The sequence below is a fragment of the Metopolophium dirhodum genome, chromosome 1 (genome assembly GCF_019925205.1).
Source record: "Metopolophium dirhodum isolate CAU chromosome 1, ASM1992520v1, whole genome shotgun sequence".
Lineage (NCBI taxonomy): Eukaryota > Metazoa > Arthropoda > Insecta > Hemiptera > Aphididae > Metopolophium > Metopolophium dirhodum.
In genome coordinates, this window is record NC_083560.1 from 44,649,235 (window position 1) to 44,665,806 (window position 16,572).

At 29.6% G+C, this 16,572-nt stretch overlaps 1 protein-coding gene across 2 annotated transcripts; it reads left to right on the top strand.

Annotated features, from left to right (window-relative positions):
• Positions 1 to 5,612: 5,612 nt before the first annotated feature.
• LOC132935446 (protein TRC8 homolog) lies at positions 5,613 to 10,326 on the top strand. 2 transcript variants are annotated; one of them, XM_061001996.1, is made up of 10 exons: positions 5,613 to 6,030; positions 6,089 to 6,304; positions 6,399 to 6,665; positions 6,741 to 7,069; positions 7,128 to 7,315; positions 7,445 to 7,691; positions 7,766 to 7,995; positions 8,060 to 8,306; positions 8,367 to 8,690; positions 9,890 to 10,326. In XM_061001996.1, the coding sequence occupies exons 3-10, from the start codon at positions 6,431 to 6,433 to the stop codon at positions 9,929 to 9,931; spliced, it is 1,842 nt and encodes a 613-aa protein (XP_060857979.1). In that variant the 5' UTR covers positions 5,613 to 6,030; positions 6,089 to 6,304; positions 6,399 to 6,430; the 3' UTR covers positions 9,932 to 10,326. The 2 variants fall into 2 exon arrangements, with proteins under 2 accessions (XP_060857979.1, XP_060857980.1); XM_061001997.1 differs by having other exon boundaries at positions 6,741 to 6,931.
• The last annotated feature ends 6,246 nt before the right edge of the window (positions 10,327 to 16,572 follow it).

Sequence of the window (16,572 nt, forward strand, 5' to 3'; positions counted from 1 at the left end):
ATCATCCATAACTTTTTTTTATCAAATAAATACCTATTGATGGATATGTTGATATTATTTTACAATATCAATTAATAAGTAAGGAAATTGTCAATTGTCTCACACAAACATAATACAATTATGTTGTGTTTATTCCGCACGGTGTCCGTTGAATTAAAAATGTATTGGTACAGCTATACATGACGGATGTAGTACGCCACGTTTTCATCCGAAAAATATACATTTTTAATTCGACGGAAAACGCAGTAGAATTATACGCCCTGGCCTAATTAGTCGTAAATTATTATTACAGTGAGTGTGGAATCCTTATCGCCCGACTGCGGTCGTACTACGAAGCGACTACATTCTATAGTACACGTAGTACAAACGTACGTCAAGTCATCATAAACACGCTCGTAATTATTTTTGTACTTACCTATGAAAATACGCGACAATTAATATCGCCAATAAGCTGGCAAATAATTAACATACCTCTAGGTACTTCTATTTATCCGATTTTAATTTGTCATGATTTTTTACTTTTGAGGTTTTGACCTCACAACTATACTTATTACCAGAAATATTTGAAATAGTTGAAGATTGATGTGCTTATTATTCCAAAATTTGAAAGAAAGATGTAGCCAAAATTTACAGTTATTGTAGAGTTTTAAATTTTTTGAGAAAAATTCAGTTTATTCAGGTAAATAAAACCAACCGATAAGCATTTCAATAACGTTAGTCGAACTTTCAAGCTTCAAGTTTTTACCACAATTTAAAATAGTCCATACCTTTACTTGGGTACATAGGTACTGGGTGACTTGAAACGATTTTGATAATCCCTTTGTTATTCTGTGCTGAACATTTTTAGATAGAGATCGATAGGTAATTAAAGATTTATAATAATTAATTTTAGAAATTAATATATCAAATATATTTTCAAAACATCAATTAGCTTAGCAGGTCGGACTTAGACCATGGGCTGTAGGTTGGAGACCCCTGGTTTAGAGTCTAAACTTTGGACATTTGATAATATTTATACACAAAAAGGTGTATGAATATAAGCATAATAGGTACCTATCATGATATTCATATAACATAATATCTCTTAAAAAAAATTAAATATTTGTTATAAAAAAAATAAATACAGAATAATAATATGTAAGTACAAATCTAATTCTACAATATAATACAATAAATTATTATACAAATTACTAAGTACATAAGCAATATATATTATACAGTGTGATCCATTTACGTACACTCATAATTTCAAAAAGTATTAACGTTTTTGAAAATATTTTTCTTACATGATTTCAAGTTGTTACAAACCAACATTTTATTAAAAAAATTATACTTTTAAATATTTTGTATTCGTAACATTTTTTAAGTATTTACTTTGCAAAGGTGAGCATTAACTTTACTAGTTAATTAATTTTCTAATCAACTTGTGATCTTAACTATTTCAAATAACAGTTAAAATAACTCAACTTTCCTCACTTGCTTAGTTTATTTAAAATTAATCCATGAAATTAAACATTTTAAAAATTTTTCGTTTTTATGGTATATAAATAAATCAGGTACTGGAACCGAACCTAGGAGAACCGGTCCTGGAACTGGAAACTTAAAAATATTAAGCACTGGAACCGAATCCTTTACTTTAATAAATATAAGGTACCAGTATTTTTAAATTAAATAGGTTCTTTTAGGTTCAACAATTAAATTATTTTATTTTTTATAATTTAATGGTATTACTGTTTTGTGTACCTACTGGCTACTATAAACTATGTATGATCAAATGAGTTTTCTAATATTCCACATTCTATTAATACAACCCACATTCCAGATAGGTATTTACAATTACTATACTTTTCGGTGCCTAAATTATTTGGAACCAGTACCGAAATTAATTGAAACCGATAACTTTATTTTTTTTTTAATTAAAAAACTAAAACCAAACAGGAACAGTTATTTTATTTTTGGAGAACCAGTACCGGAATCGATACCGATAAATTCAAAAGGTTCCAGTTCTTGACGTAAATATTAATACCTACTAAAATAAAAATAAGCATAATCCAATCCTAAAATAATACAAAAGTTTCTGTAATTTTTCTTGATAAAATAATTTTGTAAATATATATATGTATTTTTGTAGATTAGATAGGCATAAAATTATATAACCTTAAATTGCTATTTGATATAAAAAGATTAGTATTTATTAAATTATTAATAATTGGGATGTGTTGGTATAGTCTAAATATTTAATAATCACGTAAAGTAAAATAGGTACATACACTGTACATAATGTTGAAAATTCAATAAAATTGTTTAACTATTATGATTTAAGAAATTAAAATGAACGCAGTCACTTTTTATGACGCGTACCTAATTATAGTTAGATAAACTTTTTTTAAACTGCAGAGTAAAGTTAATATTATTAAATCTTAACTTATCGAGTTAAATTTATGATTTGTTAACTGTTAACTTTTAAATCATCGAGTTTGTGTCCTCTTGACTTAACCTGAGTTAATTTATTTTATTTTTTATTTTCATTAAGGAGATTGCAAACGGACAATTTTTAAGGAGTTCAAAATAGGCAATTTCCAAATTGTTTACATGTGCGTGAAAATGTGTGCGTATTAAAATACGATCATTACGCCGTGTCCAAAGTAAATCCGGCGAGTGCGTGAGATTTCTATACTGACCATGCTGTTCCAATCGCGTCCGATGCGGTGAAATTCAAGCTGTTTTGTTTTTCGACGCATCGGACGCAATTGGAACAGTATGGCCAGAATAGATATCGCACGCACTCGCCGGATTCACTTTGGGCCCGGCGTTAGCGTGGACTGTGTGTAAATAAAATGGTGGAGCGCTCCCGCACGCGCACGTACAAGTTATGATTTGTGTGCGTGAACGGTAAACAATTTAATATGCTCATTTGTATGTGCTTTTTTTCAATCCTACCGATGGACCTCATAACGCGATAAGACTTCTGAAAACTGATTTGAATTCGTTAATATGCAGTCTACTTGAGATCAACCAGGCCATATTTTAAGATATTTAATTTAATTTTCGAATAATCAACATTTAAAATTTCGTAAACTTTAAATATTCAAAAAAAATGTATAGGAGTTAAGGAACAAAATTAAAAAAAAGTGGCTTGTTCGATCTCAAGTAGACATATTAACGAATTCAAATCAGTTTTCAGAAGTCTTATCGCGTTATCAGGTTCATCGGTATGATTGACAAAAGCTTGGTACATTTTGGTTTAAATAATCGCTCGTTTGCAATCCCCTTGCGGCCTTGCCAATCTTAGCTTTTTTGGAATGACAGCATACGTCATACAGTTTTAATTTCATCTTCAAAAGCAGAACATTTTTCTGAGTATATCGATACGTAAAAATTAAGTTTAGGACGAGTCGATTATGAGTTATGAGAATTTAAAGATTAGATGAGCGGATTAGGGGTACGTGGTTATTCCGCAAAATGTTGGTTCACTGCTCTGATCATTTAAAATTTAAATACTTATAACTCATTAACTGTTCGTCCTAAATTCGATTTTTATGTATCGAAATACACAGAATGATATTCTGCTTTGGAATATGAAATTAAAACTGTGTGTTGTCATTCAAAAATGTACCTATAAAACTTGAAAAATTATATTGATACAACGCCCGATGCCACATCCATAAGTTTAATGCAACTAATATAATATAAACTTATATCAATGCGACCTATAACCTAATCGAGTAGGTATAGTTATACTCCATGCTACCAGAGGAGGAACCAGTTTCGTACATGCTGACTGACGTCAGCGACTGTTATGAGTCCCCCCACCCTTCCACCACTTAGTGACATTCAGTGTCATGTTGTGGCGTGTATACAGCGTAAAACAATCTATATACAGAGTGATTATATTATATCGTCATTTATAATATCGTACAGCAAGTGCGGGACAAATCTTTTATTTCCTTAAGACATATGATACATATTTTACGATTATAATATAAGATATGTATACCGGGTGTCCGCGGAAACAGGGCACAGTTTATCACTCATTGCCCTTTGCATATTTATATATTTTATTTATAGTAGCTTGACACTTGACCACTGTATAATTACATAAATACCTACCTATATTATTATATTGTATTATGTCTGTATTATATAATATAACCAAAGATCGGGGTTAAAAATATACATATTGACCTGCGTTAATAACGATAGTGGAGTGACAGTGACCACTGTGGTTAGGTGACGATAATCTATATTCGATATTCGGTAAGATTTAAGGTATACATAGATATATACTATATAGGTACCAAATATATTTTGGTCCAGGATATTCAGTATGATTAAGTCTATGCATTCAACTGATTGAAGTTTACATTGTTTGCAACTGTTGTGGACCACTTGTAGATGTCCGTAACATATTCACCAAGGTGGATTTATAAATATTCACATATCAGTGATTTCAGAATGAAGTCATGGAGGTAATGATTGATGTGCCCGGTTATAGATAAACATAATATATATATATCTACAACCGTGCTAATGAGGTTAGACTACTTTGTGGCATCACATACCTACATCTTATAAATCGTATACAGAACCACAGAACGGAACTACCTAGAAGAAGTTACATAAGTATTGTGTTGAAGATACACCAAGTCTTACGAAGCTGTAGCGACGCATTCATATCCATAATATGGACATAATAATATATTATACTAGCTTTTCCCGATCACTTTGTCGCCAGTAAAAAAATTGCGACTGTTTCTTTTGGGTGCAACTCAGCCTTCCCGGTAGGCAATCCGACTACGTCGGATCGCGGACAATGTGCCATGTGCTACAGCATATCAAGTAGGCAATGTGTGAAAATTTGATGCATTATGCTTGCACCTGATCTGCCTTGTTAACCAATGGCTACGAAATAAAAAAATACCTATACTAATTTATTAATATTTATTTATTTCTTCTATAACCAATAACAACCATTCATAAACAAAAATTTCCACCGTAAATCTCAAAATCCCAATTTGAGCACCTCGCCTGGTGGTGATAGGAGGGTGAAAAATAATTTACGACCCATTCTCATACCTACCAAATATACAAAAAAAAAAATTCCATTAAAATCGGTCGAACCGTTATGGAGGTGTTCGTACACTAACACCGCACAGATTATATAAAACAAAAAAAATATATAAATATTATATACGTGTATTTATATAGATTGTCGAATTTTACTTCTCGGAACAATTCATACACCCCGAAAAAAATGTTAGGTTACAGGTAGTTTGAAACCCACCGGCCGCCGCGAAGTGCTGTATATTATACATTTTACACGTTTATTTTAATTATCAACAATAACTTATATTATTTATTAACTTTAACGGACCAAATTTAAGCCTACGACATTCACAAAGAATGTAGCTTTCTATGGGTGAAAGATTTTTTTTTAAAAATCGGTCCAATAGTGTTCGAGCTTATTATTCGTTACAAACAAACAAATCATTCATCTTTATAATATTAGTATATATATTATACACATATTGTTATGAACATATTGTAATGTCTGATTGCCGTTATCATGTACGTCTCTTGTTATCTAGGTAACACTAATTCTCCGGCCGTTCCACAGTACACCGCGGACAATAATATATTTTCATGTTCCTTCGAATTAGTTAAAAACTATCTCAGTTCATGGTATAAGAGGTTCATAGGTCAGACCGTATGTATTTAAAAAAAAAAAAAAAAAACCCAATGGACGTTGTTGTTGTTGTATTACAAGACGTCTGTTGGGCAACACGGCTGATGCCATCGTTATTCGAAAATGCCTAGCATTGCGTCACTTTCCACATAATTGCGTAAAGTATGTTCATTTCTTTATCGCTCGGATGCTTCCGAGAACCGTCGTTTCTCTATCAGTTATGTGGGCCGAAATGCGTACGTTCAGCGAATATCGAGAAACGTGATGTCCATAATATGATATCGACGGACTGGAGCGAGTAGTGACCTGCAACTGGTGGACACATTCGGTTGTTGAACTGTACGGTAAGTACCTTTTCGGCGGTCCTACTTCCCTCGTTCTAATGTTCTATATTATTTCTAGGGTTATTACAACTACACCAGAAGGAACAAGTCTAGAACCACGTGCATGGACCTTGTGATCTAGTGAACAGAGTACCTAATCAAAATCCATCATCAACAATCAATATTATAGTATCATAAGCTAGGCATTCGTATGTTATAATCGAATAATTTAGTGCCATGGTTGGCTGTACCTGTGGTTGTTGAATGTTAATCTCTCCTCCTCAGTGTCCTTCAAGTATGTATTTACATATTATTTTTACTGATATGATATGATAATAATATGAACAAATTACAAAATATTCATAGTTTTTGTAATTTATTATTTTCAGGTTTTGTTGCCGTTAAAATTTAAACATTTAATATGAGTACCATCATGAGCCTCTGTGTTTTTTTGAGAACTCCACCTCTATTTATTATAGACAAAATCTTCAATATTAGTTTTGGGTTTCAAGATATTGATGGTGTGATAATTACTTTATATAATACCTTTGGAAATAGTATACACAATAAATTTGAGAATGGTGATCCCGTACAGTATATTGTGCCGATACTTCTATTATTTTATTTGTTTATCAAAATAATAGCAACGTGTTTAGGTAAGTTCAATAAATTATCAAAGAAAAATAATATTACATGATCAGCTAATAATTCAGTTTTCATTTTTTTTCTAGTTTTTTGTTTATTGTTATGCATATTTGTTCTACCTGCACGGCACTTGTATAAAGTGTATTTACATGTTGCTCCTATCTGTGTTGTAATTTTATCTTGTTGGGTAAACATGCAAACACTGAATGTCATATCCAAGCAATATGTTAACTTCAATATGGACATAATGAACAAAGTTATAACATGGGATGTAGATGTAATTATACGGTTTTTTACACAATTAAAAATCGTGAATTTCTTATGCTTGTTATTCTGTAATTTAATGCTACAGTTTGGTCTATCACTAGTATTTAACTTTTTACAAGTCTGTGCTACAAATCATTCAATCCATAAAGTAAATCCAATTCAATTAACTTTCATCCCAAATAGAAATAATATATTTAATTTTTCAGGTTGTTTACATTAGTTTTATTATTCCCACTTTAATGGCATTGATCACAGCTACACATTCAAATACATTAACCATGTTGTTATTATCATTGTTGCCATTGTTTATTGTGCCGAAAACATGTTGGTTAAATATACTTACAATAATGAAATTAATTTATTACGGATATAAGCATATCCGAGCGACCATAAAGTAAGGCCAATCTATACATTATTTTTATGATTATTTAAATGCCCACTAATAATTATAACTTTAATATATTCAATGTAGATTATTTATACCTATTATTTAATATTTGATAAATTATGCATTTTGTCCCAGTATTTATGATTTTGTTGTAATGGAATGGTCACGTCTCAACATGCCAAGTGTCTTAAGATTATTTTGGGCTATACGATTATTGGATCTATTTATATTATCCCTGTTAAATAAGGAAATAAAACATGAAACTTTGTTTGGATCTATGAAGTATTTGTTAATTAAAGGATCCGACACATCTACAGCAGTTTTGGGAATGACAAGTTTTGTTTCATACTTTTGCCATTTCATAATAGCATTCTTCCGATGGGTAAGATGGCTAAGAACTAAGATGCTAAAAATAAATTTAAATTTTCAGATGTTTTTAATATTTTATTTATTTAGGTGCTAACTGAAAATGTAGAGCAGATGAACATTCGACAACGTTCTGCAATATTATTTTTTGTACTAGCTTTACAAACCGGATTAACTGCCTTAGAGCCAGATGAGCGCTTTGTACAACTCTGTATAAATATTAGTATAACTTGTGATTTCCTAATGTTTTATATCCATGGTTCAATGATTGATCCATTATTAAGCTCTTTGAGTGTTAATCGTAATAAGTCAATTAATAGGTAAGGTGTTAAATATTATTAATTATTACTTATATTTTTAAATAAATTTTATTAAACTGTTTAGGCATTTAAGAGGTCTTTTAGTTAGCGGATTTCTTATAATGTTTTCAATTAACGTGTTGAGATACTTGTGGTATTACAATTTTCTTAATAATTGGAAACTAGAAATTTCTTGTATCAATTTACAATTTATTGTCAGAATGTTGGTAACGTTAGGTGTATATTCATTATATATGATTGATGGCTATCACAAAACAATTTGGGAAAAATTGGACGATTATGAATTTTATATCAAATCATCTGGTGATGTGGTAATTTTATAATCCCTTTAAATTATTTTGTTACTTTAATGTTAACATTTTTCTATTTAGGCAAATTTCTGTTTGAGCACCAGTATTTTTCTGAATGGAATTTATAATCTGGCTTTTGAGTCTGCCAGTATAGCTAGTCTACCCTTGATGTGTTTACATGCATATTACGCCATATGGCGTAGCATTAGGGATGGATGGAGAGTATTAATTAGACGTCGTTTAGCTATAAGAAGAGTTGAATCATTAGCTGATGCAACAAATGTTCAACTGTCTGAATTTGATGATATTTGTTCTATATGTCGACATAATATGGATTCAGCAAAAATTACTAATTGCAACCATTATTTTCATAGTATATGTCTGCGTAAATGGCTTAATTTAAAGGTAAATAATTATTTAATAGTTTTTTTTTATTTAAACTTAATTATAATATAAAATGAGTCAACCTTAAGCTATGTAGAAAATAGCGTAAAATAAACTTAATAAGATTTAATAAATTAAATTATGTCCAAACAGACAAGATTTGTATCTGATTTTAAACACTGATACTTTGAGAAAGTATTAAAAACAACATTTTATGTTCAAGCACTTCTTTCATAAGTAATTAATTAACGTATCTGAATACTTACTTGATAAGTATTTGAATAATTTTACTCGAATATTTGTATTTAAATAGTCTATAAGATTGGAAATACAGTAGTATAAAAGTCTAGTCTACTAGTCCAACGCTTCTCAAACTAGGGATCATGAAATATTTATTTTATTTTAACTATTTTCCTAAGGCTTTAAGCGTCATGAAAAAAAACCGTAATTTTTTCGACTTTTAAAATGAAATGGTCGATTAATTAATTATTATAAAACTATTATTATTACATTGAAGGAATTTATCTTACTTAAGACATAATTGATTTTATATTAGTTTATAGTTTAGAAAAAATAATTCTCATAAGTGGTGGATTTACAGGGTGGGGTCCAGGGGTCTGGACCCCCCACAGACACTGATATATACATATATAATTAATTATATAATTTTATAAAAATAAAAATAACACATTTGAAGTACATATTAATTTTTAGGACTCCCACAGAAATATTTTGAAAATCCGCCACTGTTTCCCTATTATTTTAATGGTTTTGATACTAAAAATATTCTACACTACCAAAGGCTCACCATTTGCTCATTATAGTTGCTTATTGTTATAACTTGTTCTTTAACAAAGGCTTTTTTTAGGTTATTACTTATGAGTAAGTTTTTGGGCAAAAACATAATTCTAGAACTTAGGGAAGGCCTTGACAGTTTTACATTAAATTAATACCGTGAAATTTTAAAGATATGCTGTTAAAAATTGATACATTTTCCAGTTCTAAACTCCTTAAGTACTTGGTTTCAGAATATAGACAATGTTCATCTAAAGTATAATGCGGCTGATAAGAACTACTAATTATGTACCATAATGATAAAAAGTTTGGGAAACATTTGTTTAGTTTATTAATTACGAATTTCATTCATATAAAAATGGTTTTATTAACTTAATTGTGTATAATTTAATTTGCTATTTTATATAATTTTTTTTCTGTTTTAGGACAACTGCCCATTATGCCATGATGTTTTATACCAGGCATAAATGGCAAATATTTGTAGACACGGAATAGAAATCACTTTCAAGAATTTTAAATGTTATTGATGTTGATAATTCTCAGTTATTTGAAACTGGTTAGAATTTATTATAAACTTTAAACCAACCTAATATAATATTATTATGCTTGACAACTTTACCAAAATAATTAAAATACAATTTAGTTTTATACTCCACACTGCCATGTTGTTTAAGTTTTATATAATTATCAAGATTAAATAATTTGATCAATATTCAATATTTTGAGAATTTAAAATTTTAAATAAGTGTTAAAGCATTTACTTTGATATTTTATACTATATTACTTAGTTGAGTATACCTTATTATACGGATGTTACAGTTGTTACAATATAGATATACTTTAAATATTTGTTAATTTATTAAAAATCCCACTTTTTAATGTAAGCTTGTTTAAATTTATTGATTTATTTTATATAGTTATTTTAGTATACCAGTCATATAATTTTATACTTGTATTGATGTATTTATAAAAAATAAATATATTTTTGAAGATATATCTAGAATTAGAAATAAACTTAGATGAAATACCATAACTATTTAAACTACTTTTAAAAATAATTTGTTTAACGTAATTCAAACTTTTATGGCCTAATAAAAAAGTAGTTTTCTTTTGAATTTTAATATTTGACCTATGGCTTGCTATTTAATGTATTATTATAGTTTATACAAACACAAGTTTTATTTCAATGAAAACACTTAAAGGGTTTACCTATTCTAATACCACTACATTTCATTTCAAGTAAATATTCTTATTATTTAACACATTATAATATAAAATGGTCTTACAACTAAACTTTAAGTACTTATATCACTTTGTTAGTATTTTTTACATAGTATTTTTTACTTTTACATAGTTATTTTTATACTTAGACTTTTGAAACACATATTAAAATGTGTAACAAATAATTAAATTGTAGTTTCTGATCGTATTTAATGTTTTGTAATAATATATCACAACTAAACATATATATTATACCCATACTTTAATTTTGACAAAATTAATTTATGGACTCCAATTCTGCCTTCGACATTCATTCCATCTGCTACTTTTTGGTGCATCATTATTTTCAACACTACATAAAATTGTTATTTTGGAATTAGAACAGTGATGCCATTTTTTTTTTTAAATATTTGAGTAATGCAAATTTATTATTCATCTATTCCTATATCAGAATCGTTTTTCTTATACAATGATATTATATAATTGAATTCAAATTTAACACCATCCATTACAGTGACCCACTTGTAACCTACTGTACAGCAGAGCGATATCCACTTACCCACCTTTTTTAGATTAAAAATTGGTGACGTCCCTTGCCCCCGTTGCATCCACTTACCCACCTTTTTTGATTAGAAATTCTTAAATTGTTCTTTTTAAATCTAAGATTTTTAAATTTATTACAAGAACCTTAATAAGCTTTTTTACTATATAAAAAAAATGTTTACCAGAAGTTATAATATAGTAATTAAATTTTTATGTAAGTTCAATTTTTCACTCTATTTATCATGTTGCAATTTTATAAGATTGTTGTCATTCAAAAACTATTAACTAAAGGTAGATGCAATTTTATAAATTGTTTATTTTACCATTTTCTATAAGTACATGATAACATTTTCAAAATATTTCGAATCGTTTTGAACTATTCATAGACATTTTCAATTTTCATTTTTTTTAGTTTTTTATTCTGTGAATGTCATTAAAATTTTATTCGTTGAGTCAAAATACTTCCTATTTTAATATAAGGCACCACACATATCGTTAAAATATCAGCATAAAAATACATATTCAAGATTTTTTTTATAAGCTTTTAAAGTTCAAATGTTGACATAATTTATCAAATTGAAAATTTACAAATAATTTTGTTGTTATACTAAATTATTTTTGTGGAATTCGGTGCCTAATTGTTGTAACAATAAAATATATACTTTCGGGTGATCGATATCCGGCTGCAAAACAAAATAAAAAAAAAATGCGTAAAAAATAAAAAAAAAATGTTGGGTGTGTGGCGGATTTGTGGTTAGACGGACGTTAAGACTGCTCCGGTGCGCGGCCGGTAACCGACCACGTAGTGCACAGTGGAGCAATTATTATGGCTGAATATATATTGATGAAGCTTAGTCATGAAGAACACTAACTCTGGTTTGTAGCCAGAGGTCTGCCGTACGGCTGGTCTGACGCCGTCTACTACGAGCGCCTCACGTCGTTCGAAACGACTTTGGTTGTATATATACACCGCACATCGACAGTGGTAATAGCTGGTTAGAGCCAGCCACCGGTATACTGTCTATAGCTGCGCAGACGGCTACGACCGGGGGACAGCGCGCTTCAGTAGTGGCGTACAGTGACTATCCATTACCATAGACATATAAACTAATGGACAGCACTTAGAGAGAGAGGTCACGGGTACGATATAGAGTAAAAGAGAAAAGAGAACGTGGGGAAAATATGGTATTAGTTTTATACGTCAATGATTACCGCCTTTATGTTCTTTCTCTCTTTACTCTCTTCGTTCTTTCTTCTTTCTTTCTCTTATATGATTCTCGTGCATTGATGGCAGGCCGGAGTGAAATGCGCTGTCCATTAGTCTATAGTTCTATGGTCATTACCAACCTATTGCTAACGTTATAATATAAAATATAATATACCTATGTAGCATAATATGTAGAAATATGATAACATAGGTATTATCATGTAATATATACGGCTGTATCCTATAGGATTTATATGCAGGTAGAAATCTACATAGTACTTTTATTGAGATTAAATCTTAATTTAAAGAAATATTTACAATAAAATACGATAAGAATAAAAAAAAAAATAATAATATCTATGTTAGTATAATATAATGATAATTTACGACATGCAAAACTACAAATAGTCGTTAAAATTCATTAAATATATAAACGCGTTCACGTTCTATTTGTAAAATACCAGTACGTTCACTAAATATGAACGTGAACGACGTTCTTTTATTCAAACACCGGTTGCAATCAAAAATTGCATTGACAATTGCCAAAATATAGCGATTGCCGTAGTTGCCCAAGTCCCCCAGACCTTCCAATATACTACAAGAAAAGTACAGTCACAGGCGTAAATAGTGTTAGAAATTTAGGGGCTGTAGATCAGGTCTATCCTTATGATGCTTTTAAATTAATGTAATAAGTTTTGGGGGGCTATAGAATAACTAGGAGGGCTATTTGCGCATATGAGTACAGTGTATAGCAACAGCGTTACAAGCGGTGGTAAAATATCTCTCAGTTATATAGCCAGTCTTGACGACAAAATACAACTATGTTTAAGGTCTATGGCGCTACTTGTGCCTTATCGACAACCTGCGTATGCCCTAATGCACATGGTAAACTATTATGGTATGATGGCAACATGACAAAAATTTTTATAACATTAAATATATTCCATATTTTTGGAAAGATTATGCATTTTCACGTAGGTAAAAAAAAAGTCACTTTATGTAGATATACCTACATAAGTTTCTATTAAATAATCAGTACACTGTGAATATAAAATATTATGATTGTCTGGAATATGTGACATTAAAAGTGGCTTGTACATAAATACATAGAATTTTGCTTCTAATCAAAATAATTGGTTAAATCACTCAATGGATCGATATATTTAAATCCAGAAGATGTGTCCGATTGTTTTGTATTATATTTAATGTCACCTTCCCGCACGATCCACACATACCTACAATTTTTTTTTACGCCTCTGCGTTCATCAATCACGGCAAAGGTATGTAATGCAAGGATCTATGCAACAACCAGACTATTCTACAAAACAATATTTTGTGAACGAAACGATTTAGTTTTAATTATTTTAAGCGTCATGCACTTTCTAACGCTTCAAACATAATCAAAAACTAAGCTTTCGGTGCAGGTGTGCATGCATTTTAAACATTAATTGTATATAAAAAAACAATTTCATTTACACGATATTGGCAGATAGATTGTCCCTGCTAAAATCGTTTTTTTTTTTACAATAAGAATTTAAATATAACACATAAATTACAGTGACTCACTCCACACCTATTGAGCAGGCGCACAGTAGAGCAGTGGCCAATTAATTGTCTACCTTTTTTAAATTTATAAACAAAACAATTTGCAAAAATAGGTAGATACTCGTACATATTTGATATCACATACGTACAATGAAAATGCACTAATTTATTTTAACAACTATAAATTAAAACACAATACAAGATTATTATAAATACAAAAATCATTTATTTAAGAGCTGTTAAAATATGACAAATAAAAAAAAAATAAACAGATCAATTTTAATTTAAAAAAATGAAATATATTTTTTTAAGCATTTAATTTGTAATATCTAATTACTGCAAACAACATTTTTATTCATTAGTTGGTTAAATCACGTTATAATTTTATCTCAATACCCATCTATTTTTGGGGTTATATTTCATATAATCTTATTGTTCTGAAATAGTGACAACTCTGATGTGACAAGGTCTGTTGTTTTTATAAGTCAACTTGGAACAGTCTAAATACCTCAGCCTTGGCAAACAAACTTTAATCCCACAGCTAATGTGCCAAGGCTGTGGCCTAATTGGCATTTAAATTGAACAAAGTTAGCACATAAAAATGGTTCTCCTTGGTATAGAATTGCTATAGGATCAGGATGATTACAATATCTCAAATATGTTCCCGATAAACTATGTCTAGCATTAAATTGCTATAAACATAATTGGAAGTAAAAGAATATTCCACTTTTCAGAGTGAGTGTATTACAGCCAATTTGGTTGCCATCTTGAATTCTATTCATCACATATTGATAGACACATGTTAATACTGTGAACAAATAATATAAATACATTATGACTTATAAGGAATATATTGATATATAGTTTAAGTTCAAGGACATGTTGAAATGACATTATTAAGAGGATATCAGAGCAATAATGGTTTTATCTCTCAGAAAACGCATAAATGTAAAATTGTTTTTTTTATGGTATTTGAATAATCTTAAGAGCAAAACACTTTTTGTAAAAATTAGTTGGTGTTCTGTTTTATCATGACACTAAACTTTGAAGGTAATTTTAAGAAGATAACATTATTGTAAGAATTTAAAAAGAAAAAGAAACATCATATAATTGTATACTTGTATACTTGTATATGTATTTTAGATTTTTTGTACATTGTTTGTCTTTGTTTTCAATTCATTATTCATGAACAACTGTTATTATTATCTAATTTTTATGATTGTGCCGGGCTCGTTTAAAACTTAAATAAATTAATACTGTTGTATATCAACCCAATATAACTTTAGTCTCCAACAACCATTAATTTTTGCTTACTAATAATATTTAATTTAAAACAATGTTTAACAATGTTTAACATTATAAATACACAGTACAGACAATATTAAAGCGTATTAGATATAATTAGGATTTAGAACTTCTTGTATTAGCGTGTTTATTTGTAATGAATGTATATTATTCTAGGTAAGATATAAATTTGACATTTAAAACGGTGAAATTAAAAACAAAATTTGAACTAACATATTTTTGCATACTTTATCATATTAAAAATTAATTCCCAAAATAATTTCTTTTTTCTTAAGAAGTAATTTTGCATACAGTTATTTAAACAACATTGGTATCGACAATTGTACAGTTAGAAACTTAGTGACATCTAGATTCAATATTGTACGGAGAATTAAAAATCGCACATGTCAGTCAGAACAGTACTTTATTACGTATTTATATAGTTAAGGCTAGAACAAACTTTTCCCACTAAATTCAGCATTCTATGACTATTTATTATGATGATATACTAAGTGAAAGTTCAAATTTGTCTTAAGTATAGCACTTTTACCACTAAAACAAATATCATGAAAGAATATAATATTTTGTATTTAAAAATTACCACTACGGATTCGTACAATGTATGAATAATATGCACTAAAAATAAATTAGACTACTAAAAAAGGTTATAAATAAAAGTTAATAAAAAAAGCTCTAAAAATTAAAACCTTTAGTGAGACCTTTGTTACATTTAACAAATTATAAACTTGTAATGCATAGTATGATAGGCTCTAGAGAACCCAAAAAAATAATGTACTTTATATTGAAATCAGGGCCCTACTTATAAGTTATTGTGTACTTACAAACTTCTATTAATTTTCAACAGCCTTTCAATGTTTCCCTTGAGAAGAAGCAATTCATTTTTAGATTGATCGTCAAATTCCACCAGGTCTAGGAATATTGAAAGAATCTAAAAACAAAAAATATTGTATTATATGTATGAAGAATGTTTTTTAATTGTGATTATATTTACATTAGCTAATGATGCATTGACTGTGGGCAATGTCGTTCCTAGAAACAAATGAAACGACGAGCAGGGCTAAGTCCTTGACATTCCATTCTGACTCGCCTGTTTGCGAGCCGGCATGAGCACACCACTCTTTTGACTCTCGTACTCCTTGGTGGGAGGGGAGTCGGCAGACGCTTAGTGGAAGGATCGTGTCACCTTCTCTCGGCCGTCTGCCTTGCCATCCTTTGCAGTCAGGATGTTTTCCAATATCGCTTAGAACACCCAGAAATTCTTCAGCGACCCTGAGGACTGTCATATTT